This window comes from Lutjanus erythropterus, chromosome 18 (genome assembly GCF_056507025.1).
Source record: "Lutjanus erythropterus isolate fLutEry1 chromosome 18, fLutEry1.hap2, whole genome shotgun sequence".
NCBI classification, from domain to species: Eukaryota; Metazoa; Chordata; class Actinopteri; order Lutjaniformes; family Lutjanidae; genus Lutjanus; species Lutjanus erythropterus.
In genome coordinates this window covers 21,409,102-21,433,843 of record NC_139334.1, presented here as the reverse complement: position 1 = coordinate 21,433,843, position 24,742 = coordinate 21,409,102, and the positions used below count along the sequence as shown (strand labels likewise).

Sequence of the window (24,742 nt, the reverse complement as noted above, 5' to 3'; positions counted from 1 at the left end):
ACCCTAGTTAATTTTAGTTGAAAATGTGTCACCTGAAATTGAGGTTGTTATCTGCAGTTTCATGTGTTGCAACAGGGTCTCTATGAAAGAAACAACATGATGAAGTCGTGTTTGATTTTTGCTTCAAATCAGTCTACTCAGTCAAATCAGTCTGTGACTCCAACACAGCTGAATGCAAATATGAAACTGTAAAATAATGCAGATACCTGGAAGTAGAAAGTAGAAACTACAGCCCAAAACATGAAGATTCTGCTACAAGCTACAAAAGTATTGAGAGCTGAATATAAACAGACTTTAAGAAACTTTTTTGTGTCTGCTCTGCTGCATACACATACACAGTATCATAACACTCGCTTGTTCGAGGAGGAGCAAAGGAGCGTCGTCCCGGGTTGACTGCGGCCGACGAGATGTCACTGCAGCCCGCTTGGACGAGGGTGGGGCTTGCTTTTGGCACCACCAGAGTAGGTCCATCTCAGGCATTTAGTTTTTCATTAGCTTTTTAAAATGTATTTTATATTAGCCCTGGGAGATGCATCTGAAAAGTTTATCATGATAGTGAAGTTCTATATTGGTGGATATTGATAAGTATTGATCATGTAGCTTGTGACTGATTACATGTTGTGTACTGCAAAGGGGGGAAGTGGCTAAAGTGATAACTACAGTTTGTTGTGTTAGTGGTCCTGGTGGGAAAAGTATTAATGCAGTTTACACAACACAGTGCTCTGATAAACCATTTTCACACATGCACTGCAACTCTGCCATTATTTAGAAACTACCTGGAGGAGTTGTATGTGTGAACACAAATGTCCGCATTTTTTTTTTGCTTTGACTAAACCCTGCCTGCTACCTAGTCCGGGTGAGCTGCATGTGTTAATACAGCAGCTCAGTGTCTGGATCAAGTGGGTGGGCGTGCTGATGACGCTGCGGGGTGTGTAGCTGCTCGCCTGTGAAGCCACTTAATAGTTTTGTTTTCATATCTGCCCATCAATATCAGCCTACATGAGTGTAATATTTTGAGCTCACGTTTTAATGCCTTTCCTCTTCATCTGTGCTGTGAAAACATCACATTAAAGTCAGAAAAGCAGCGCCCCACTAAGTGTCTCTCCTGCCACGCAGAAACTGTTATTTTCCCAGGATATTGAAAGGATTGCATTCCCATCCTGGGAAAAAAATAATCACTGCCGAATTGGCATGAAGCAGTCAGCTGATTGCCACATCTGTCGGCCTTCTCCGCCTTATCACTGTTTGTTAATTGTGAGAATCTGTATTGACATCAGTGCGAACAGTCATCATTATGGATGAGTCTTCCTGCTCCTTGCTCTGCAGGCACCACCACTTGCTCAACCACGCAAATTTGTGAACACATCTGACATGGACAGTCTCCTTATGTGTGCTGCATGGGTTAAAGGGCACACTAGGACAATGTCTGGACCTGATTCTCAGGGAGGAGTTCTGAGTACATATATGAAAACAGCTATAGTTGTCCATCCATTCATGGGGAGGGGGGGGGTTGCAGTGGCTGCAGGCTAAGTATACTGTTCCCCTCTCCAGCAGTACTTTACAGCTCTTCCACCTCAGCCAGCTGATTTCGATACGAGGAAGAAAAGGTTCTACTCTGAGCTACCTCTAAATGTCTGAGCCCCTTGATCCCTGGTAGTTGGCCACATTTTAAAAGTCCCCAAAAACTGTCGTGCTAGTTAGCTGATCCCTCCTCTTTGCACCCATTTTCCATGCTGTTGTCTCATGTGTAACTCTCTGCTGTATCTCGTGTTGACGGGACAATGCACCTGTTAAATGATTGGCCGTTCATGTGTCATTCTTAGCACCATTATCAAAGGATGTTAAAGGCTGTTTATGAACAGGGGCATATTCGTTTCGTGCTTTCTTGGAGGTTTGCATCTAATGCATTTAAGTGATACTCTAAAACATTTTATCCAACTACTTCCTTACTGCTTTTGATGACAAGTCTGTATCATTTTATTGCCCAGGCCTAATCCATATGCAAGTATTTGTTTAGAAAGATTAGCTCCCAACTCTATACTCACGTCTCAAGTTGCTAATCAGCATGTAAACAATGGCAGGCACACGGAAGAGGAAGTCTTGGCCTGGACATTTGCTATCCGGATATCTGCAGGCTACGCCGGAAGCCCTGAAATATTGGTTGTTGCCCCAAAGGCTGAATCATTGACAGTCGCAGATGGGTTCTGAGATTCTCATCGAAAATTCCTGCAGATAACTGTTCTCTGTGCAATTAAATATCTTCACATTAAGGAGAAAATCAAGTGTCATTGTAACACCTTGCACACTGTCTTTATTAGGAGCCTCGCAGGCCGTGGAGTCCCACCGACTCAGAGGGTCTGAATGCCAAGCGGCCTCGAGACGACAGCCTCCTTCCGCTTGTCATCCCCGTGTCTGTTCCAGTGCGAAGGCAGGAACCCTCCTCCCCTGATAGAGATGAAGCAGCTCTGGCTTCCAACTGGCCCCCCAGGCCTTCAAACCCCCAGGACATGGGCCGCACAGACCACAAACCCTCGGTCATCGTCACTCGGAGACGCTCACTCAGGAACTCATTGTCAGAGAGCTCAGAGCAGGTGGGTACATAGTCACTCCTTGATGCTTTTATATATTTTGATGGTGTATTTTGATGCCATTTCCGGATTGGTCCACTTTTATACTTTAACGGACATTATTTGTTAAACTGTCATAATTGATATACAAAGAATGGCGAGTTAGGGTAGTGTTCCACTGTCTTCCTCAGTCTGATTCTTAATCTGTCTCAACTCCGGCTATTGAAACCTTGTATTTATGCCCCACTGACACAAACTCCCTTCCCCCATCCATACTCCATGTCTCCCCTGCCCCCATTTCAGTCCTCCACACTTTCCTCCCTTTCTCTGTTTGGGGGGATTTGGTGAACTGGTTGCCCTGTCCCAGATCAGGCAGATTATCAGGGTTTAGCACTGCCATGCTGTACATTATGTACCATACAGATGAGGGTTGGGGTGCCTTGTTCTTTCTCTCTAGGATTTCTCTGGATAAACACATGAAAAGCCAGCTGTATGAGTGTGGATCACATTTTTTTTCTTCTAAAATTAAATATGATGTATAACAGTCAACACAAAGAGAGACTGCTCTGATGAATTCACCCTTTAATATAATGTTTCCTTCGCAGAATGGAGGGACTGAGGGAGAGAAAGACGATGATGGCAAAAAGTCCAAAAGGCGTCCTCGGCCTGAGCCACTTTTCATCCCGCCACCCAAACCTGGTTCATTCATCGCTCCGCCTGTCTACTCCAGCATCACACCCTACCAGAGCCACCTACGTTCCCCCGTTCGCCTTGCCGACAACCCCCTCACCATTCCCCCCTACACGCCTCCGCCAATCCTCAGCCCTGTCCGTGAGGGCTCCGGCCTCTACTTCTCCACTTTCCTGTCGTCTGCTGCAGCTGCTGCAGCCAGCGGGCAGGGCCTGCCGCCTCCTGCAACCCCCAAGTCTGCAACACGCAGCCTGTTGCGCTCCAGTAAGTAAAACAATAAAGATGAAGTTTGTAAAGCCTCCTTGAATTACAGAGGTGGGAAGTAACAAAGTACAAATACTTTATTACTGTACTTGAGTAGAATTTTTAAGTGTCTGTACTTAACTTGAGTTTTAATTTTTCTGACAACTTTTGCTCATGAAAACAGGGTTTTTACTTTTAGTTTCATTTTAATGTGTTTGAGGGGAATTATTGATTATATTAACTTTGCATCATTGCACACTGTCTTCCCTAGTTTTTCCATCAGTGCATATCACAGATGAGAGACATAACAAGACAAAAAAGATGTAAGAAGACAAAAATCAACGTTAAAGAGGCAACAGGATGTTAAAGACATATGAAAATGCAAGACATGACTTAAAAGGCATATTAAGATACAGACCTAACAAAAAATATCTAACATGATGCAAAAGACGTGAAAAAAAGACATGTTAAAAGATGTATTAAGAAGTAAAAGATGTAACAGACATGAAAGACCTAGCCAGATCTAACAAAATGTAAAAGACCTAACAAGATGAAGAGGTTATGACAAAAACGATGTAACGAAGTATGTAAAAGACAAAAAAGATAAACAGCGTAACGATGAAAAACAACATGAAAGAAATTACAAGGCAAAAAGAATTATGTAAAAGACATAACAAGACATAAAGACCAGGGCTTTTACTTTTACCAGAGTCATTTTTTACATGAGAAATTCCAGTTAAGAATGTGTGTACTCGTAACACCTGAATGATCCACACAGGGCATGTAAGCTGTGCAGATTCAAACATGAATCTCTGGACACTTGTCATAAGCATCTGGCATTAATTTCTCATAAGTAATCTAATATCAGAGCATTCTCCAGGGAATTATGATAGTTGCAGTATGAATATTAGCATTTAGCTTGACTGAGTGACCCCTTCTTCATTAAATATTCTTGTTTTTAACCTCTAAGATTTACACTTGTGCTGTATATTAGACTGACTCCTGTTATTTCAGCAGAAACCTTTATGATAACATCACTGAGTGTATTTTGTGTTGCTGTTCTTTTACAGACAGCTGCGACATCACACCACCAGTTCTGTCTGCTATGAGCGAGGCCACTCCAGTCAGCATAGAGCCGTAAGTATTTCTCCCAACAGCCGCCAAATCATCATCTCCTTCTTCCGTTATGGAAAGGGTCGGTTTGGGGTTTGTGTGTTATTTTTCAGAGAAATTATATGGCCACTCAGAGGCAGGCATTATCACAGTCAGAGTAGTAGCTCTGCAATCAATTATTCAAACCATAACAGTGGGCTGAATCATGAAATGTCTTGAAAGAGAACACGGACCTCTTGAAATTCAAAACCCGTCCTTTAAAGCAGCTCTCCTCTCTGCCACTGGAATCTTTTGCCCTGTCATCCACAGAGAGCGTTAGTGCCAGCATTCGCCTTCTGATCTCACTATGCAGTCTAATGTCTCTCTGAATGAAAGTGCATCCTGTCATAACAACTCCATATTAACCGTCAAATGAAAGCCTTGAAGCCTCTTTGAAAACTAATGGCAGTGTGTGAGTGTGTGTTTTGTCCTGTGCACTGTAGACACACAGGGAGTGTAGTTTTGTTTATTCACATAACCTTGTTTCAGTTTGATATGCAAATGTTAGTTAACATTATACCACCACTGGACACTGGATACCATATGTGGCTTTTGTTGATATCGAAGTTGTGATCCTTAAGATTTCAGTCCTGGTTACCGTGGCAACAGTAGGTGCAGTTTAATATTACAGCAAACACTCATTGAGCAGCCACTTTGTCAGAAATACAACAGAAGAGCAGCTGAATGTATCTGATTACAGTGTAAACCAGACAGACTCGCATTGTTTTAATAAGGAAGTCAGTCGATAATAACCGCAGCGACCATTTGATATCTGTTACTTTGCATGAGGAGTTGGAAAAATTAAAAATGATCCGATGTCTTAAAAAATGGGGTCAGGCCGATACCTTTTGGGTATGATAATGATATAAGACAGTTAAAAAGTGTGATATTTTTATATATTGGCTGATACTGAAATGAAAAAATGTGCTTATCAGACACTTTTGACAAAGAAATATAATGGAGGCAGGATATTATACAGTTTAACAATGAACTTTATTGTCTAAAATGACATCTGGTTACTGAAACACCTTTCAACAACAACTTTCACTGGTATTTTTCAGTAATTAAACATAACCATGAATGAAAAAACGCAAATATTAAAAAATGTATGTATATATTACACTTGAATTAAGAAAACTGGTTTAACTATACACAAAATGCTGCTTATAAAACAAAAAGTAAAAAAAAAACGAAACGAAAACAATGTTCTGTCAACATATACACTGATACTGATACTGATATAAATCAGTATCGTTGTGATAGGCCAATATTGGCTTATTGTATGGGCCAACAAATATATCTGTCTGGCTCAACAGAAAGAAAATGTCCAAAATGCTTGATGTTGTAATTTTGTAGACGCATCTATGATAATCACTCTGATTAGCGCTCACATTAATTATTTCAAATATACTGCATCTCCTGCTTCATAATAAAAGCCACCCCGTGTTTCACATGAAACTGCTCACAACAAGGTCTGTGGATTATCTTGGGTAACAGGGCATGATTTCTAGAAACTGACACTGCTGTTAAATTTACAATTTTTTTTTTTTATTTTTTTTTTTGCTGCTTGAGCACCACAAGCCAAGTGCCATTTAGTCCCATTATATTTGAGAATATATATTTGAACTTTCCCTTTAAAGATTATAATTTAAAACATATTCTGAAGTAAACTCCAATGCAGTGTATCAGCAGTGCATGTAAACAACTCAAACAAAATGAGACTTTCGGTAGAACATGGCCAACAATGCTGTTACTCCATAAATGTAAACACAGCCACTGATAGCTTGGATGTTTATGGAATTTAGAGCAGCAGAGAAAGAGGAGCCTTAACACTGACACTTGAGACTCCATTTACTTTAACCCTTAAACTACTAGTCAAGGATTCTTTTGTGCAGCTGCATCAGCTGTCGACAATGAAGTGCAGTTTATGAGGGCGCATTGTGAAAGCTGTTGAGCAGTTAGTCAGTGTCGAGCCAGTGAGGCTTCCCATAAATCATGCTTTTAGCTGGTGTACTCCTCCCAAACACACCAGAGCCATCGCCGCTGAACTTGTAGCAGCCCACCTTCCCTGGGGGAGGCTGCCAGAATACACACACACGCTCAGCTGGAAATACTGCAGGCACACTGGAAATGCAGGGGAGGGAGGGGGCATGCTAGAACAGGATTGTCTGTTAATACAACGCAGCGTGATTTTCACAACTATTGCACTGAGGGATATGGTCACATACAAGCCCATAGAGATGCGTGCATTTGTGGGATTTTGAGTCTTTCTTTCTACTTGAACGTGACATTTGTCCCACAGCAGGATGAGGATCCGTTTACTTTCGGTTCAGTGAATTTAAGAAGTGCACTCCTGTTTAAAATACAAAATTTGAGAGGGATTTGCATTTTATTCATTATGCTGAGAGCGCAGGAGAGCTGTGTAACAAGCTTTGCAAGAATTGTGGCGCTCACAGCCTGAGTGCCTCGACAATCTTCCCGTGACTATTTAAAGATCATGGCAGCAAGAAAAGCCAAGAAATCAAAATATGATCTCAGAAATAAAACAAGAGCTTTACTCTGAACACAAATCTGATACTGATACGTGATGTCTTTTAAGAGTGAATAACAGCCCCTTAACAGTGAAAGCACTCTATAAATTGTGAATGGATCGATTTCAAAGCCTTGTCGCTCACGCTGATGTCCTGTTCCCAGACGGATAAATATTGGGTCGCGGTACCAGGCGGAGGTGCCAGAGCTGAGGCAGCGGGCAGCTGTCGAGCTGGATCATCATCGAGCGGAGCTGGTCTGGGCTCCGCTGCCTGAACTGGAGGAAAAACCTGACTACCAGGAGAAAGGTGAGAAAAGTAGCAAATACAGTATTTCACAATTGTTACATCACCTGAAACTGAAAGCATAAATACTGGCAGCCAGTTTGCTGGTGCAGGATTATTTGCGTAGATTCTCATTGTTTACTGTAATTCTCATTTTTATGATCTTTTTATATATAAATCACCAGGAAAAGGCTAACTTCCCTTTGTTTTTTATTGAGTCACACATTGAAGTCTGTCTTTACTCTGTCATTTCCTTATTTTTGAAATACAGAAGTAGCCTTCAGTTGTTATCACTTTGACCAGAGTCTGTTCAATAATTCCATGAGACAAAGGTTTCAATTTAGGATGTGAATTATTTCTTAATTCCTCCTATATCACAGTTAGATACTTGCATTTTCACTCAGAAGATAGAAACAGTTTTACTCTCCAGATACTGCTGTATATGATGTAATTTAATATAGTAAAATATACTTAAAGGGATAGTTCAAATTATTTGAAGTGGGGTTGTATACAGTACTTAACCATAGTCATTGTATTACCTACAGTAGATGGTGGTAAACATGACTATTTTCGTTGCTTTATCTTGCTGTCAGACAGGCTTTTCCAATGATAAACCACCAACTAATGAGCCAAATATCAGTCTCTCCAAAGCCACCAGAATCCATTAACCAAAATGCTAATTTTACCTCATAGAACACAGAAGTTGCTGGACTACCACTGCCTCAATCTATTGGTTTGTTTTTGTTATTGCGTGACTTCTGTGAATCCGAACTAACCTTTTACAACACAGAAGTCACACGATAACACAAACAAACTAACAGATTGAGGCAACAGCAGACCAGCAACCAGTGTTCTGCAAGGTTAAATGACTGAAATTTCATTAATGGAGTTTGGTTGAGCAAGAGAGAGCAATATTTTGCTGATATACCTCTCTTCTTCTCTTCTCTGCGCTGCTGATCCTACATAACAAAAGAAAGCACAAACAGCACAATAAAACTACACACATGGTACTGTTTAATATTTTAATAAATTATCTGCTAATGACAGGATTTTTGTGTTCATTCTCTCCCTCACAAGCTTAAGAAAATATTGTCACCACCAAAATAACAATTAAGAAAAGTGTAGTTTTTCCTCTGTTGCTCATCATCGCCATGTGTGTCTGTGTCGTTCAGTGGAAGACCTCATGCACCTGGCCTGCTCCAGCGTGTTCTGTGGAGGAGGCACCAACCAGGAGTTAGCCCACCATTGTTTGTACGAGTGCAAAGGCGACATAATGGTGAGCAGCACAACAGAACAATCCACGCTAACTGACAAGGCAGCGATTGCCAGGATTAATAGAAAAATGACTGGAAGGAAGCTGCGTTCTGCATCATGTAACCCACACATACATGCACACCGACCTGTTTTCCCTTTAAAGCTTGCCATGACACAAAAAAACTGCATTCATATTAAAATTTTGAGTGTCCCACAGTATTTTCCTCCAAAGTTGGAGCAGTTTTGGTTTGTGTTTTTTCGTGAGAGAACTCTGTATTTGTGCTTTTTAGGTGGGCAGGATTAAGCAACAGTTGAATCAAGTTCTCATGATGGGTGGTCCGTTATTCAGTCACTGTCAATCAAATCTGATCAAATCACACCCGCACACTACTGATAACAGCAGATTAACGCAGTTTTTAAATGGTAAATGCTTAATATATTACACAAAAAGATGCTTTATAATATTTAATGTAGATAAATGATTAAAATGTAAAACCACGTTATCAGGAGCTTTAAAGATTGATTCATTCATTTAAAACAGTCGCCTCAGTGCTCGCTTCTGGTGAGAACAATTAGTTTTATAAAGAGTACAGGCTAGACCTACTCTATTTGAAAAAAATCCCTGAGCTAACGTAATGACTTGGCGCTATACAAATAAAATTGACTTGAAATGCATTGAAGTCGAGACTTCATTTACAATGTAGCTGAGTGGAAAAATAAATTAAATCTCCGAGACAGAAAGAATCATCAATAAGAAACTTAGATAAAAGGGGTGATAAAAAGTAAAACAGTAAAGGCCACAATAGTACAGAAGAATAAAGAAAGAACAAATAAAAAACCTTAATGAAAACTGTTAAAATTTAAAGCAAATCTAAAGCAACCGAAATTCTTCTGCAGGGGTAAAGCCGGTATGACAACTGCTTGACGGCTGCTACTGTACTACTGTGTTTTTAGGACATATTTCATACACTACAGAGGTGTTTTAAGAACATTTGACTTGCAAAACTGGATTGTTATAAACAAGCTTACACCAAAGCTGTCTATATGCTGTTTGTTTGGCTTAGTTTGCCATATATCCTCAAATTTGGAAAAGCTCTGATGTTATTGGTTCTTTTATTTGCACTTTTAACATCTTGTTGTAACTTACGACGTTGCTTTTTGGTCAAGCAAAGTGAAGGCTCTACCACATTATCACAGTATAGTCGAAATTCATACCATGGAGCAAATTTACATCAGTATACTTTATATACTGTTCTTACACCGTCCCCCCTTCATCATGCACAGTTACTGCACAGAAGCAGATTGTACGAATTCACCGATCAGATAATACGTAACCATGTAAGTAACTGGGTTATTGTGGACATTTTACATAAACCTGATTCTTTAGGTTTCTTATCGTGCAAATTAGAGGCCTGGTCTCCTTAATAAGATTAAAGGTTTTATGAAATCTGACTAACACGTCTTTCTTCTGCAGTGAAACCTCATTTCCTGAGTTCTTGGTCTTGTGAATCCTTAATCTAGCTCTAATGGGGTTTTTACATATGTACAAGTGCATGATGAAGACTCCAGTCAGTATAGTTGTGGTGGTAGGATAAAAGAAAAGATCATTATTTATTATGGTGCTTCCTTATATCCAATTAAGGCAAAAACATCACAGTGCAGCTTTATATCTCACCAAGAAATTGAAAGTGTGCCAGAACTTAGCAGAGTGAAAATCAGCTTACTGACCAGCTGCATGTGAAGCTTGTAAAAGTTGTCAAGTTGTTGCAGTGCACGTACACGTGTCCTCCAACTTCCTGCCTTAACTTGATATCTTCCACTAACCTGGTTTCTTGCATGCATGTAAATGTAGTGATTGAATGCCTTCATTTGAGCTCTCAATGATTACTGAACGGAAGTGACTGATCTGTAGACTTTCAGCGCTGCTCGGCACCGAAACTCTGCGGTGGTCTGAGATGACTAAGATAGTAAAACGGTTTGGTTATTCTTTAGCCAGAAGCTAAGGTGACGCCACCGTGTCTAGCAAAAGAGCCGCACATGCTGTCAGTGAGGTGTGATGCAAATGGTTACTGCAGAGCTGAAACAACTAGTGTTTGAATTATTTGACGGAAAATTAAACTGCAACTAACTATTTTTAAGACATTGCACAGTGCATAGAAATATCTACACCCACACACACACATACATGTACAGAAAAAGTAGAATAACACTAATGATATCAAACGGCATACGACAGATGAAGAGAGAAAGCAAAACAAAGAAGAGGGAAAAAATATGGGTTATTTAAAACTTCTCAAAAAGAATAAACAATTGAGAATAACACATGTTTAATAATGTACACTTGACCTTTTTTATCATTGCAAAAACTTAAGAACAAATTTCCAAGAAGCCATTTTTTGGATAAACTGACCTCGTATTTAAATGTTTACTTTCTCACCTGAAAAACAAAATATTAAAACTCAATAAAGTGATGTATGAAAAGTTCTACAGTGCATGTAAATGACCGCTAGCTCAGTCACTCATTCATGGAAAGTCACTCACATAGGTGTGTTGTTTTGACATGTGCCTGGAAACCTCTATAGCTGAACATATGACTCAACTCTGAATTTTCACTCACCCCACACAACACACAAGGAACTGTACCGAGCTGCAGTTTCCCTCATCATAACCACAAAATATATTGTCAAAATTAAAATAGTCTAAAGAAAAACCTCCGCCCGCTTCCTTTTAACTGACGCTAGCTGCTGTTCACTGTAAGTTCAGCTGGAAAAACGTAAACACAGACTCATTTTCGAGCAAAAATGTCATAAATTCTCTTGTTCCAGCTTCACAATAGTGAGGATTTGCAGCTTTTCTTTGTGTTATGTGATAATAAGCAGAATATCTTTGTGTTTTGGCGTGATTGTCAGACAAAACAAGATGTTTGAAGAGGCTTTACAAAACTGTGATGGGTATTTTGTTTGGTTTTGTGAATCAACTCATCAGAATAATCAACAGATTCATTGACAATAAAAATAATCCAATTCTTCTGTATCACAGGTATTGCCAGTCATGGAAAAGAATTAACTGAGGTCTGTAACAGTTATGCAAAATCAGTACTCCATCCACATAGAAAACATCTATTTCATTTTAGATAAGGAAGAAAAAAAAATCAGCAATCTTTTTAATTTTTCTCCCATAAAGTCAATATTGGTCTCAAAAACCCCATATCAACTGGGCTCCAGTTGTTAGTTGCAGCCTGAATTGGGTGATGTAGTGTAGCCATGTTCCAACCTGAGATATTTGTAAAGGTCCAGGCGTAACTCAACATCATGAGGGGAAAGATTTCTTCAGCATTATACTTTATATTCTTAATGTTGTAATAACATGCTTTCATTGATATCGTCATTGTCAAACATATTTCTTAACTGTTCTTGAAAGCAACATGAGCGACCAGACAAAACACCATAAATATGCCAGAGGCTGGTCACAAGAAGTCATAAATGTTGACAAGTTTGCAAGAAATATGGTTGGTCAGATGGGTGCTCCACCTATACTGCAGCAATGATCCATCCTGTGTCTCATACCTATTGCATCACCGTCAGACCACTAATTACATCAGAGCTCATCATCCTCCGGGCTGGTTCAGCTTGCGGTGCGGTGCGGATATCCCAGGATGCAGCCCTAACAAAAAGAGGAACAGCGTGCTCAGTGCTGGTTGTGATAATGAGGCCAAATAGCGGTCACTGTTGAGCACTATGAAGCGTCATCTCAAGTGGCTCTTTCCTGGTTATGTCCACCCTTCACTGAAAGACCAGCAGTACAAGGACACAGTCATATTTATTATTATTTAAGAGACGTAAACAGAGGGAGGGGTAGGCGGCTATTAATGGATGTTGTGATATTAAAAAGAAAAAATGAAAGATTAGCATGTGACCATAGACTGTATAAGAGAAGTGAATGTAACATTTGGGTCTGATAAGTGAAGCCAATGTGGAAGTGCCTCAAATCTGCAGTCTTTTTAACAGCTATCAGGGGCAGTTCCACTGGTTGCAATAAGATGTCCAATTGTGTGGAAGTCTATGAGAAAATTACCCCACTTCTCTCTTGATTTATAACCTTTGTAAGCAGTTTCCTAATGAGTTTATGGTTTAATGTCTGGTTTCAGATCCTCTTCAGTACAGAGTGAAGTTTGTTAAGTGAAAGAGACAATAAAGCGGGGTATGCTTTAGGGCTCGTCTGCCTTGCGATTAAGAAGCTGACACCACAGTGACCTCAAGGCTTCAAAAGGCTACAAACCAATGTGTGACGTCATGGTCTAATTTGACAAATTTGAATGGTCATAATCAGGACTGCATCTAGCAGTTACTTTCAGAATCAATCCTAATATAAGTAAGGCATAATATACATTGAGGAGGTCATTATTCATAACAGTCATTCAGAAATAACAGACTGAATCGAGATGTCTTGTTTTGTCTGAGCAACAGTCCAAAACCCAAAGATATTAAATTATAATGCTAAGATAAGGAAGCAACAAAAACTCACATTTCAACTGTCAAATGTTTGACATTTTTGCTTTAAAAATTATTCATATTCACTTAAGTAGCTGCTGATTTGTTTTGTGTTGATTGCAGCTATAATGATAATGATAATAATAATAATAATAATAATAATAACAATAACAATAACAATAACAATAACAATAATAATAATAAGAAGAAGAATGATACACTTCATTCATAGAGCACTGTTCTAAACAAAGTATACTTAAAAAGAATATTTTAAAACATAAAGCAACATGCATAAAGCAGAATTATTTGACACAGATCAAGAGAGAAAGATTCTTCAGCGCTCAGTATTTACACTGAACATTTTCGGTGATTTAAACCCAAATCAATACTTAAATTACTGAAGCTGTAGAAGCTGGAGTTGACTGGCAGCCTGATGTAGAGTAATGGCAGCACTGGTGGAGATTTCAGGCCCCAGCGACCAGCGCTGGTCCAACGTTGTCAAGGAAACTACGCGGGGAGGGGGTGTGTGTGTGTCAAAGCGCCCACTCTCTGCAGCAGTCCGGCTCAAACTGCCGTCTTTCAACACTCGTGGCGTCTTCTCGAAGAGCACAAAGTTAATTCTTGTTTTGACAGTGCCAGGGAGAGTATAATCGTGATATAACGCGCTCAGGTACTTGATACATGCAGGACAAATGAGAACGATGGTTATCTCGCCTCCTGGTTACCTGCAAGCAACGTTGTTTGGCTCAGTGTGTTTTTACGGGGTCATAAAGCACAATTGAAGCATCTAATAGAGCAAAGAGTCAGCTTGTTGGCAGGAGTGACCTGCTGTATAAAGGCTCATAACAGTCACTGCTGTACAGCTCAATGTACCATGTTTGTTCACTTACAAGCAATGTTACAAAATGGATTGTTTTTCAGGCTGCGCTGTCCCTCCTGATGCTGAGGAATCCAATTTTCCCCAAGTCTCATCATCTCGCAAACTACCACTACTCAGGTAAGGCTTCTAGATGTAGCTGTAGACTTTTTTTATGTACCATAATAAATGGATGCAGTCTTCTTGGAGCTGAATGAATTAGTTGACATATTAGTTACCAAAGTGTCTCAGCTGTGAGGATTTTCATTTTTCTTTCTTGGTCTTTTGTGATATTATGTTGACAACTATAGAGTTGAGCAGAAGTTTTGTTTTTAGTTTTGGAAGTGGTCAGTAGGTAACACCTACAGTACATGACGGTTGGAGAGGCAGAGTACCAGGATGTAAGCTAAGCAATGTACTGCTGTGGACAGCGTCAGCAGTAAAACACATTTTAGCCACTTGAAAAAGGGCCACTGAAAACAATAGTTTAAGTGTTGCTGTAGTTAAGTTGCTGGTCTCCTGCTGCCTTGATCAGTAAGTTTGTTTATGTTATTGTGTGACTTCAGTGAATCAAACGAACCTTTTAAAACACAATAGAAAAAAATAACAGATTAAGGCAGCTGTAGACAAGCAATTCCTGTTTTCAGTGAGGTAAAAGTTGGTTTGGAGAGAGCGATACTTGGCTTGTGTAACACCAGTTTCCCATCAAAATATTTTCACAGCTTTACCTCGCTGTCAGACATCCTTTTCTTAGTGGCTAAAATCCCTTTTGTTACCGATCCTGTCCACAGCAGTGTATTGCTTAGCTTCTATGCTGGTACTCCTCTCTGCTTCTCCAAACTGGTGGCATATAATGATGTAAAAATAATGTAAAATGGCAAAGACAGCATGTCTCTCACTGACACTTCACTGTGCATATTGTATGAGTTTGGACAGATATGGATGTAAACTGCAATTTAACTGGTTGGTGGAGGCATACAGTTGCATGGCAGTAATTTTAGTTGGTTTAGGTTTCTTGAAAAGTGCTTGAATTTTACTTTTAAAAAGCTACATGAACCGAACCCTGTTATTGGTTAATGGAGAAAATAGCAGGTAGGTCAATTGAGAATGAGCATAATCATCCAGTTCAGTTCCCTAGAATTGATTCTGAAATAATTCTCATCATTTTCTGGTGTCCAGTGTTGCCTCAGCTGATGAATTCCACCCAGCTGGTGTCCAGACACTCAAAACAAATGCTCATAATTCCTAATTTCAGCCAAGTTTGTGCTGAAACCTCTCTTGTGTGTGACAAACATTTTCCTCTTCACTTTCTTCTAACAGTGACTTACTTTCTCAGCCCGTTGCTTTGCCTCAAGGCAACGGCAGCTGCAGTCGTGAGAGTGTCAGGGTGGTGGTGGTTGTGGGGGTAGTGGGTGACTGTGGAGGATTGTCAGGGTCAACGTGATGAGGGAAGGAGGGGAGAAGGGCGGGGGTTTTACAGCATGTGGTTAATCCCGAGCAGAAGACAGGAGAGTCATTGTTTATCAAGAGATTTGTGTGCGTGCGTGTGGTTTTAAGGGTGGGGGTGGGATTGAATTTGTCTCTACAAATTCAGAATATAGTGTGGAAACAGATTCTCGTCGAGTGTTTTGAAACTGGCCATTAACATACTGCATGTTTCTCCTTTTAAATGTTTCTCCCTCTGTCTCGGTCTGTCTCTCTGCTGTCTCCCCCCTCCTCAGGATCAGACAGCTGGACTGCAGCTGAGAGACGCCAGTTCAACAAAGGCATCAGTGCATACAAGAAGGACTTCTTCATGGTGCAGAAACAGGTATGTTGAGGGTTCAGGCATAAGAACCGAAAAATAAGAACTCTTTATCCGAGTCAAGGCCACATAGAAGCTGTGGGCTTACTGATTCCATTTCCTCTACCAACCGTTTATAAACCCTTCTAAAAAACATTTTTTTCCCTGAGTGTGGGTGGGCGGGGAAAAGGGAAATACAGTCACTCTGGAACAATGTTTCCATCTTGTTTAATTATTTGCAGTGTCGCAGTGAATTATTGCTTTTCACAAGACTGCAAAACTATTTAATTTTCTTGCCTTTTCCACTTCAGTGATCAAGAGTGAGGCCAAATTATAGCAGTTTGAGAGTTTTTCAGTGTTGATTGCCCAAACCACCAGATAAAAGGCGTTTAAAATTTGATTTATGAATATGCTTCAGGCGTTTGTTGGTATTGAATTGCTGCAGTGAAACTTCTGACAACAAATCTAATTCCTAAGGATGCACGGCTTGGGCTGCAACTGACGTTGTTTTCCTCATCAATTTGCCACTTGTTTTCTTAATTCATTTATTAGGTGGTTAGCTTGGTTTATAAGATGTAAGATAAATGTGAAAATTGTTGATCAGTGTTTCCCAAAGCACAAGTGTCTTATTTTGTCCACAACCAAAAAAATATTTTGTTTCCTGTCACAGAGGAGTAAAGAAACCTGAAAATGATGGCATTTAAGAAGCTGCAATCACAGAAGTTTCTTTTTTTTTCTTAAAGAATTACTCAAACCAATCAATTATCAAAATAGTTGGCGATTAATTTAATAATTGATTAATTAATCAATTTAACGTTGCAGCTCTATGCACTATAGCATTGGCATGCCATTGGTATTGGCCAGCAAAAGTTTTAAAATGAAATATCAGAATCAGCCCAAAATGAAAATTTCTATTAATATAAAAGGCCCATAAAATGACTTTAAAAAGCTGCAGCATCCGTTATGCGAGGAAAAGACAAACCTCATTCCTTCAACATTACAGGTTTAATTGCCTGTCTTAAGAGACATCATCCTGATTATTACGACTAATTTGTTAAGAACAAAGAGGGGAAAAAAAATGTCAGCAGTAGTTTTCTTATTTTGAAAAGCATTGTGTTTTATGTGTGGAACTGCCAGTGGGCAGATTAGACGACGATTAGAGCGGCATAATAAAATGTTAATTCCACTACAGGAGAGACTTAATGTTCTCTGCAATTAGGTGGAAAAAAATATGTGCATGTATTGGTATCTGCATCAGCAATCGGCCAAAATAAGTTGAGTATGTGTATATCGGCAAAAATCCAACATTTTACATCTCTGTTTTCATTTTATTATATAAGGGAGGACATTTATTCTTCTTGGGTACCAAAAATACAGAAAACAAGACATCATATGCTGAATAAAGACACAGTCCATTAAAAAAGCAGCACATCATCTGATGTCGCTGTGTCTTACGTGTTCCCTCGCCATAGTTTCTTTTCAGCAGCACGGCACTGTGCTCGTATTTACTTAGCAGCTCCAGGCTGACCGGAAAAATGACCTTACCTGCTGAATAGCATGCCGTGACATTTCAAAAATAGATAATAAGGCTCCATTAACAGGGAACGTGTGTGTCGTTCACAGGTGATCACTAAGTCAGTGGCGCAGTGTGTGGAGTTCTACTACACGTACAAGAAACACGTCAAGATCGGCCGTAACGGGACGCTGATCTACGGCGAGGCGGAGCCGCTCGAGAACCGGACCACTGAGGAGGAGACGGACCACAAGGTCAGTTACGTGTTTAATGTCTGTCAAGGCTTTAGACTAACGTCTTTCACCACGGTCCTAGAACTATCCCGAAAAAATAGTTTTAACAAACCCAAATGTAAAGTGAATGTTGTCTTCTTGTTGTTTTATATTTAGTTTATGCATTTATTAATCAAAAGCTGCATGCGCTTTTTTGTGCAAGTACTGGAGTAAATGTAAATGTGTAGTTTGGTAAAATATTACACTGATGTAAAGTGTCTGTAACTCAACATTCAACTTTACTTTTACTTCCAAACTGTACTGACTACTTCAGTATATTTACTATAAACTTGAGCTTTAAAATTAAACTGCAGTTTGCTGTTTAATGATTCATGTTCCTCTAAACAGATGTTTTTAGCTCTGTTAGCTGTTAGCCCTATTAGCTGTAGGCAACATTAGCTGTTAGCCAAACACACTGCAGGACTCTTGCTTCCTGCCAGCTGCTAACAGCTAACAGCTAACTGGCTCTCCTCCTGCCAATTTCAACACAGATTTGTTGTACAGAATGTAGCTAGCATTATTTGGAAAAAGGTGTAACTTTACTGCATCCTTTTGGATTTTAACATAAAACCCCCCCAAAAAAATCACAGAATCAAGTAATTAGACTGACAAACAAAAAAAGCTTATGTCAATATACTCACACACAGGCAGGCTGGTGCTTGGCTAAAGTTAGCTAGCTAGTAGCTGACTGTTGATATAAAATACATTCATTTAAATTTGGGGATAGATAAACCGGCACCACAGGAACACTTTTATAGTTTTCATAGGTCTAACACTTGAGTATCCAGCCAGTGATCCTAACTATAGTAACAGCATGAGAAAACATGCTCCATTGTAGTCAGCACTTGGATCAGTTTGTCATTTACTAAGCGTTAGTTAGACATACAAAAATACAACCAGTACAGGCCGGTCTGTACTGCAGCAACAGATGTGTTTTTGCTGCTGATGTATAGACGTGAGGCTGGTCATTTGAGGGAATTAAGCCTCTACGGGGAGAATCAAATAAACCTGTTAAACAACCACAGGACATAAGATATGATTAAAGTGATTTTACTAACAGCTAAAAAAGTTTACAAGGTTCCACAAAAAGTGATTTAAAAGAATCGTCTCAAGTCAGCAGTGCCTAATAGACTGGATGTTAACCTGGGTAGGAATCAACAGAATGAACGCAGCTGTTTAACTGCAGTGAGATGTGATTAAACATGAAACAGCAGTGTTTTATTTAGATGTTAAAAACTACAGAGTCTCTGTTCAGAAATAACACAGCTCAGAATATCTTCATTGACCACTTGAGCCTTCAAACGAGTTGATATTTATTGCATCATATCATCTAATAACACAGAAAAACTGTTGTTCAACAGATGCAGTTTGAAGGGTATCATGTACAACCCCACAGAGCTTTCTAAACTAGCATCCAACTGTAAATCCCACTTCTGGAGGCTCATGTCTTGCATCTACACTCTTGTTCTTCGGCCCAGCAGGGCTCTCACAGGTTGGAGCCGCAGCGGGAGGAGGACAGCAGGAAGTGGGAAGGGTCAGCTGACAGGAAACAGGAAGTCGGCCCCACCAGGGTGACACACGCACCGCAGTCCACTGAGAATGTGAGTGTGAAACTTAATTGAAATCAGCTCCGCGTGGGAAAGGAACCCATGGCTGAATGAATAAATACAATAAGTAGATAAGGGAATGAAAACCCCCGATTTCAGCACCTGTTTTTGGAAAAAGATACAAAACTCTGTCACATTCACGCCCTGTTGGGAAGGTTTCCTCTGAGATACTGATGAGGATGAAATAGTCCTCATACTTGAAGCCTGTTCTCTCATGATTGTAAGAGTGAAACATGAAGTGCATGTGCACATTGGTGTACATTTTCAGGTGCAGCTAATGCTTCATCTTCTATATGAGTCACACACTCACACTCTCCCCTGTCAGGCTCTTGAAAGTGATAGGAATGATTTATTTATTTATTTATTTATTTACTTGAGCTGTGATGGTGTTAATTCTTGGCTGCTTGACAGATTATTTACAGCATGTGCTCACAACATAAAGACTGTTGTGAGTTCCTTTTCATTAGTTTTCCCTTGTCAAGAATTTATTTCCTCTGTGCCAAAAACATTCCAACCTATATTCAGTTGAATACAGTACAAAGACAAGATATTTAATGTTCCAACTGATGAACTTTATTCTTTTTTGTAAATATACACTCGTTTTGAAATTGATGTCTGCAGCACGTTTCAGAAAAGTTAAGACAGGACCCTGTTTACCTCTGTGGTACATCACCTTCTGTCTTATCACCTTCTGTCTTCTCACCTTTTTTTTTCTCACCTTCTCTCTTAACAACACTCAGTAACCATTTGGGAACTGAAGACTGTAATTGTTGAAGTTTTGAAAGTCAAAATCAGTCTCATTCTTGATTGATATACATTTTCAGTTGCTCAACAGACTCGGATCTTTGTTAATGTATTTTGGGCTTCATAATGCACCATACTTTGTCAGTAGGAGACAGGTCTGGACTGCAGGCAGGTCACTGTAGTACCTGAACTATTTTACTATGTAGCCACACTGTTGAAGCACATGTGGAATGTGTCCTGGTATTGTCTTGCTGAAAGTAGCAGGGACATCTCTGAAAAAGACATCATCTGGATGGCAGCATATGCTCCGCAGTTTGTGTAACAAAAGTTCGTGTGAAAAGATTTAAAGTTGTAAAGTTTGTGTGTTTGACACACATGGGGACAGGGACTTCATGGTGCATTCAGGTGCACCTCGTAAACTCTGAAATATGCTGTACATCGTGTTGTACAGCAAATAGATAGATAGGTAGATAGCATGAAAGTTCTTTGAACATAGGTGTTACCTGTAATTTTTTATATTTTTTGTTTGTTTACCCTTAAACAGCTGTTATAAAGGATATGATATGCACAAGACATTCACATGTACACAGGCACATTTACACCTACATATTCTCATATTTGCATGAATGGAAAATAAACAAAAGCCTGCGTAGGAGAGAAAGGAGGCTAAAAGCTAAATTGTCTCCTGAAACCTCCAGGTACGATGAACAGGATTACATTAAATAGAAACAGACATTATTTTGGAACAAACCGCCACATGTTCCTGGTCAGAAACCTCAGTTGGCCTCATCAAACTTGACACATTTGTCCTTTTGAACTCTGTCCTGGTGGTTGGGTGCTTGATTTGCTGCCCCCTGCTGGAGGTTTTAGGGGAGATCACTTGGCGAATGTCCAGTTTGTAGGATTGTGTAACCCCATTATGTCTGTCAGCGAACAATGACTCGACAAGAAACCTTTAGCCTGCTTATTCAAATTGCATTTCACCGTTTAGGGTGCATAATAAGTGCCAGACTGTGGGTATTTTTGTTTTTGTGAACTGTGTGTCCATATGTGTGTTAACTAGCTCATGTTTGCATGCCGTTGTAACACAATCCTACATGAGAGGTGCTCATAAAGCAGCTTCAAGCTCATTATTTATTCCCTAATTGCTCTCAGTGACTGTGTAAAAAACTTCTTTCATGCTTTCATGTTCACTCTCACTTTTATTGTGTGTGCAGGCTGGGACCGTTCTGATCATGAAAGGCCAGGAGGACGTGGCGAGGGACCAGCCGCTGTCCCGGGTCATCCAGCCTCCTCACCCGTCCCCTCCGAGCTCCAAATCGCGCTACGACGGCAACGCGCGCAGGACCAGCCCCTCAACAGGCAACAAAGGCACAGCTGGTCAGGAGGGAGAGTTCCCCTGCAAGAAATGTGGCAGGTCAGTGATCAGAGATATCCCATCAGTCACTGCTGTTGTGTTGGAGACGCTGGCATGCCTCTGTTTACTCATGCAGCAGCCACTTGAGTTACATAAGTGGCCTAAGACTGAACAACAAGCTAGATACAAAATAGAGAATTTCTGCTGGAACTATTGCTGCTGCTACTGCCCATTTGGATTATGTTTTGGTAAATAGAGGCAAGTGTCTCGTGGTGTTTGAAAGAACCGAACCATCCTGTCACGCTTTGGTTAAATAACAGCCCCGTCCTCTGGCAACACCGGGCCTGTTATTGCCAACTGTGTCCTAGCAACTGAAACACAGAGTAGATACGGCACATCAATGCAACACTACCCAGTGACTTGACAAGAGCTTCATCACCCTTTAAATACTTCCCGTGCTCAGAGGGTGCTCATTATAGATTAGCCACCACTGCAGAGGCTGATAAATAATGTCAAACCAGACTTATTAGCAATTTGCACTCATTGAAAAGATTTTGAAAATTGCATAATTTGGGAAAGCTTTCAGTCCGTGTACAGATGGCTCATGCAGCGACAGACACACATGCTGTGGTATTCATTGTTCTCGTACGCCCTGTTATTACTCGGCCCTTATTTCATCATACTGAACTTTGACCACAGTCTTGATGACGAGAGACAAAGAAAGTAATAACTCAGATGAAACTACTGACTTGCAAAAGAGAAAATGTGCCAGAATCCTGTGCATGTAGTTGTTTATTTATTATGGTCTTTCGTAACACTGAATTAGGCTGTAATCAGAACCACCTACTACGTACTGCAGATGAGTGTAGTCTGCTGCATACGGTTTCTGTTGGTGGTGTGCAGTATGAAAATGTTAAATTAGTTTACAAACCCCAATTCCCAAAGATACAATGCACTGATTTTTGATTGAATACGTTTTTTGTAAATGCACACTCATTCTGAATTTGATGCCTGCAGCACGTTCCAAAAAAATGTTTACCACTGTGTTACATCACCTTTTCTACTCTTTTACTATGACGCCACACTGTTGTTAATGCCCCTGAAAAAGGATGCTGGATGGCAGCATGTGTTGCTCCAAAAGCCCCATACCATCACAGATGCTGGCTTTTGAACTTTGCACTTGAAACATTCTGGATGGTCCTTTTCCTCTTTAACCCAAAGGACATGACATCCAATAAAATCAGACCAGCTGTCTCAGTCCTTCATGGACGATATATAGATATATATATATAATATGCTTAGATATAGAGTTTGAGCAATTAAGAATGATGTGAGAGTCACATATTAGACATCATATCATTTTGTGTTGTGCATAGTTGGACACTTTGAAATTCTCCATCTAACAAATAATTAAATTGATGAGAGCTTAAATGGGGATTCACCAGTGAGAAGTGTGGCAGACTTCCCAGCGGTCATTAATTAATTATTCATTTTGAACAGCTTAAGGTAAGTTTTCAAATCCATCATTGATGCAGCCGGTCGGAGAACAGACACTTTCATCCTCATTGTTACTCTTCAGTGCAGCAGTAGCGCTGCTGTGTTGAAAAGTAACAGACATTAATGTATCAGTTTTTTCCTGCCTATCTGTTGATGTTTTACTGGCTGCCACCTTTGTTGAAAATTCCAACAAAGAGGCAGAGGCTTTTTAATGATAATACCTTAGTGTTGACTTATTAGTTAAAATTATGATTAAAAAATTGTGCTAAATTGGTCTTGTGTGGCAACACACTTATTTTGGTTGCTAGTGTGTAATGTATTTATTTTGGTGCACATTCGCTGGTCACTTTGGAGACTGAAATGTGCACTGAGAGACTGCAGAGTGTTTAACTGAGTGTTATTATGTTGTTGTTATGTTGCCTGTCACACATGTTTTCCAGCCTTTGCCACCTTTGTGTCAAAAACTGAATTAAAATTGGAATAAGTAGTCAATTAATCGATTAATTGTTAACTGTCACAGCTAAGTTATTCACCATCTTCTTAAAGAAACAATGTCAAAATTTTGGGATTTCAGCTTCTTAAATGTGAATATTTTCTGGCTTCTTCAGTTCTCTGTGACAGCAAATGTAATGAAACTAATTATAGCTGCAGCCACAGTCTGAAGGACCGTAAGCCATGACTTTACCGGTAATATCACTCCGTGTCTGAAAAGCTCTTTATCAATAATCTCCTCCCTCTTTCCATGCAGGATTTTCTACAAGGTGAAGAGCCGCAGCGCCCACATGAAGAGCCACGCCGAGCAGGAGAAGAAGGCCGCAGCGTTGCGCCAGAAGGAGGCCGAGGAACGAGCGGCGGCAAAGGCAGCCGCCGAGGCTGCAGCCCTCCTCGCCGCGCGGCAGCAGAACGGGACGCGACAGGTGGGTGGAGGGGACAGCACCAACGATGACTCGTCCGACGGGGAGGACGAGGACGACGAGGACTGGCAGTAAGAGGAAGGCCACACACACTGACTGCACCGCGCAGCGTGGCTCGTACTCTCCTGGACGGGAGGAGGAACGTTTGATAAAAGAAGAATCCCTCCTGTGAAGATTGTGTATATTTTGTGGAACAAGAAGACTTCCGTTGCTCGGCACATTCAGGGACAGATTTACTCCCATGTGTGTGTTCGTGAGTGTGTGGACCGAGTGTGTGTGTGTGTGTGTGCGCGTGCGTGTGACAGTGAGCGCGTGTATGCTTTCCAGAACTCACCAACGCCCCTTTACTCTGCTTGAAAAGCTTTTCAAGAGTTACCTCTCTTGCTCACAGGGCTCGGTCAAATCAAAGCCATGCCGCCTCTCTCAGCCGGCGCTGTCCTGCTCTCCTCGCCAGGCCGCGGCCTTCCTCAGCACTTCGAGTCTCGCCCTGTGTCATTCGACAGACGTTGAACATGTCGGACCCTGACCCCCCCTTTTTTATTTTTATTTTTTCTCGCTCGATGAGCCACAGCACGCGCTTGCTTGAGCTGCGTTCCCGGCCGGATGAAGTTTGGGCGATATGGACACTGAAATCTGACAGCTGCGACGTGTTGCGACGTGTTGCTGTTGTGGCGTGGCGAGCGCCGAACATGCTGTCAGTTTCTCTGCTCATGGATGGACCGATGATGGATGGATGGATGGCATGTGCAAACTGTTGCCTTTGTTTCGCCGCTCTTCTTCTGCACTCAAGGCTGCCAAAAGCTTTCTCAGACGCATGTTGTGCACCAAATGGGTTCCTTCTCTCTCCTCTGTGAGCGTTGTTCATTTTTTGGGCTTTAGTTCTGTGAATCCTTCTTCAGCCCTCGTCACTTTTTATAGTTCCCCGTTTGTTCCCCTCACTGTTGATGCCTTGGATGTTTTGATGCTTTTTATCTTGAAATGACAATCAAT

General features: G+C 40.6%; 1 protein-coding gene across 4 annotated transcripts in view; it reads left to right on the top strand.

Moving 5' to 3' along the window:
- Nucleotides 1-24,394, top strand: part of mideasb (mitotic deacetylase associated SANT domain protein b) — a 37,754-nt gene extending 13,360 nt beyond the window's left edge. For 3 of the 4 annotated variants that reach the window (XM_084742807.1, XM_084742806.1, XM_084742808.1), the window contains exons 3-13: nt 2,319-2,591; nt 3,173-3,521; nt 4,571-4,637; nt 7,347-7,489; nt 8,638-8,741; nt 14,131-14,206; nt 15,787-15,875; nt 17,472-17,615; nt 19,112-19,234; nt 21,202-21,401; nt 23,587-24,394. In XM_084742807.1, coding sequence (XP_084598933.1) covers nt 2,319-2,591; nt 3,173-3,521; nt 4,571-4,637; nt 7,347-7,489; nt 8,638-8,741; nt 14,131-14,206; nt 15,787-15,875; nt 17,472-17,615; nt 19,112-19,234; nt 21,202-21,401; nt 23,587-23,827 — 1,809 coding nt within the window. In that variant the 3' untranslated portion in view covers nt 23,828-24,394. The remainder of the gene's footprint in view (nt 1-2,318; nt 2,592-3,172; nt 3,522-4,570; nt 4,638-7,346; nt 7,490-8,637; nt 8,742-14,130; nt 14,207-15,786; nt 15,876-17,471; nt 17,616-19,111; nt 19,235-21,201; nt 21,402-23,586) is intronic. The other variant, XM_084742809.1, reaches the window with a different exon arrangement.
- The last annotated feature ends 348 nt before the right edge of the window (nt 24,395-24,742 follow it).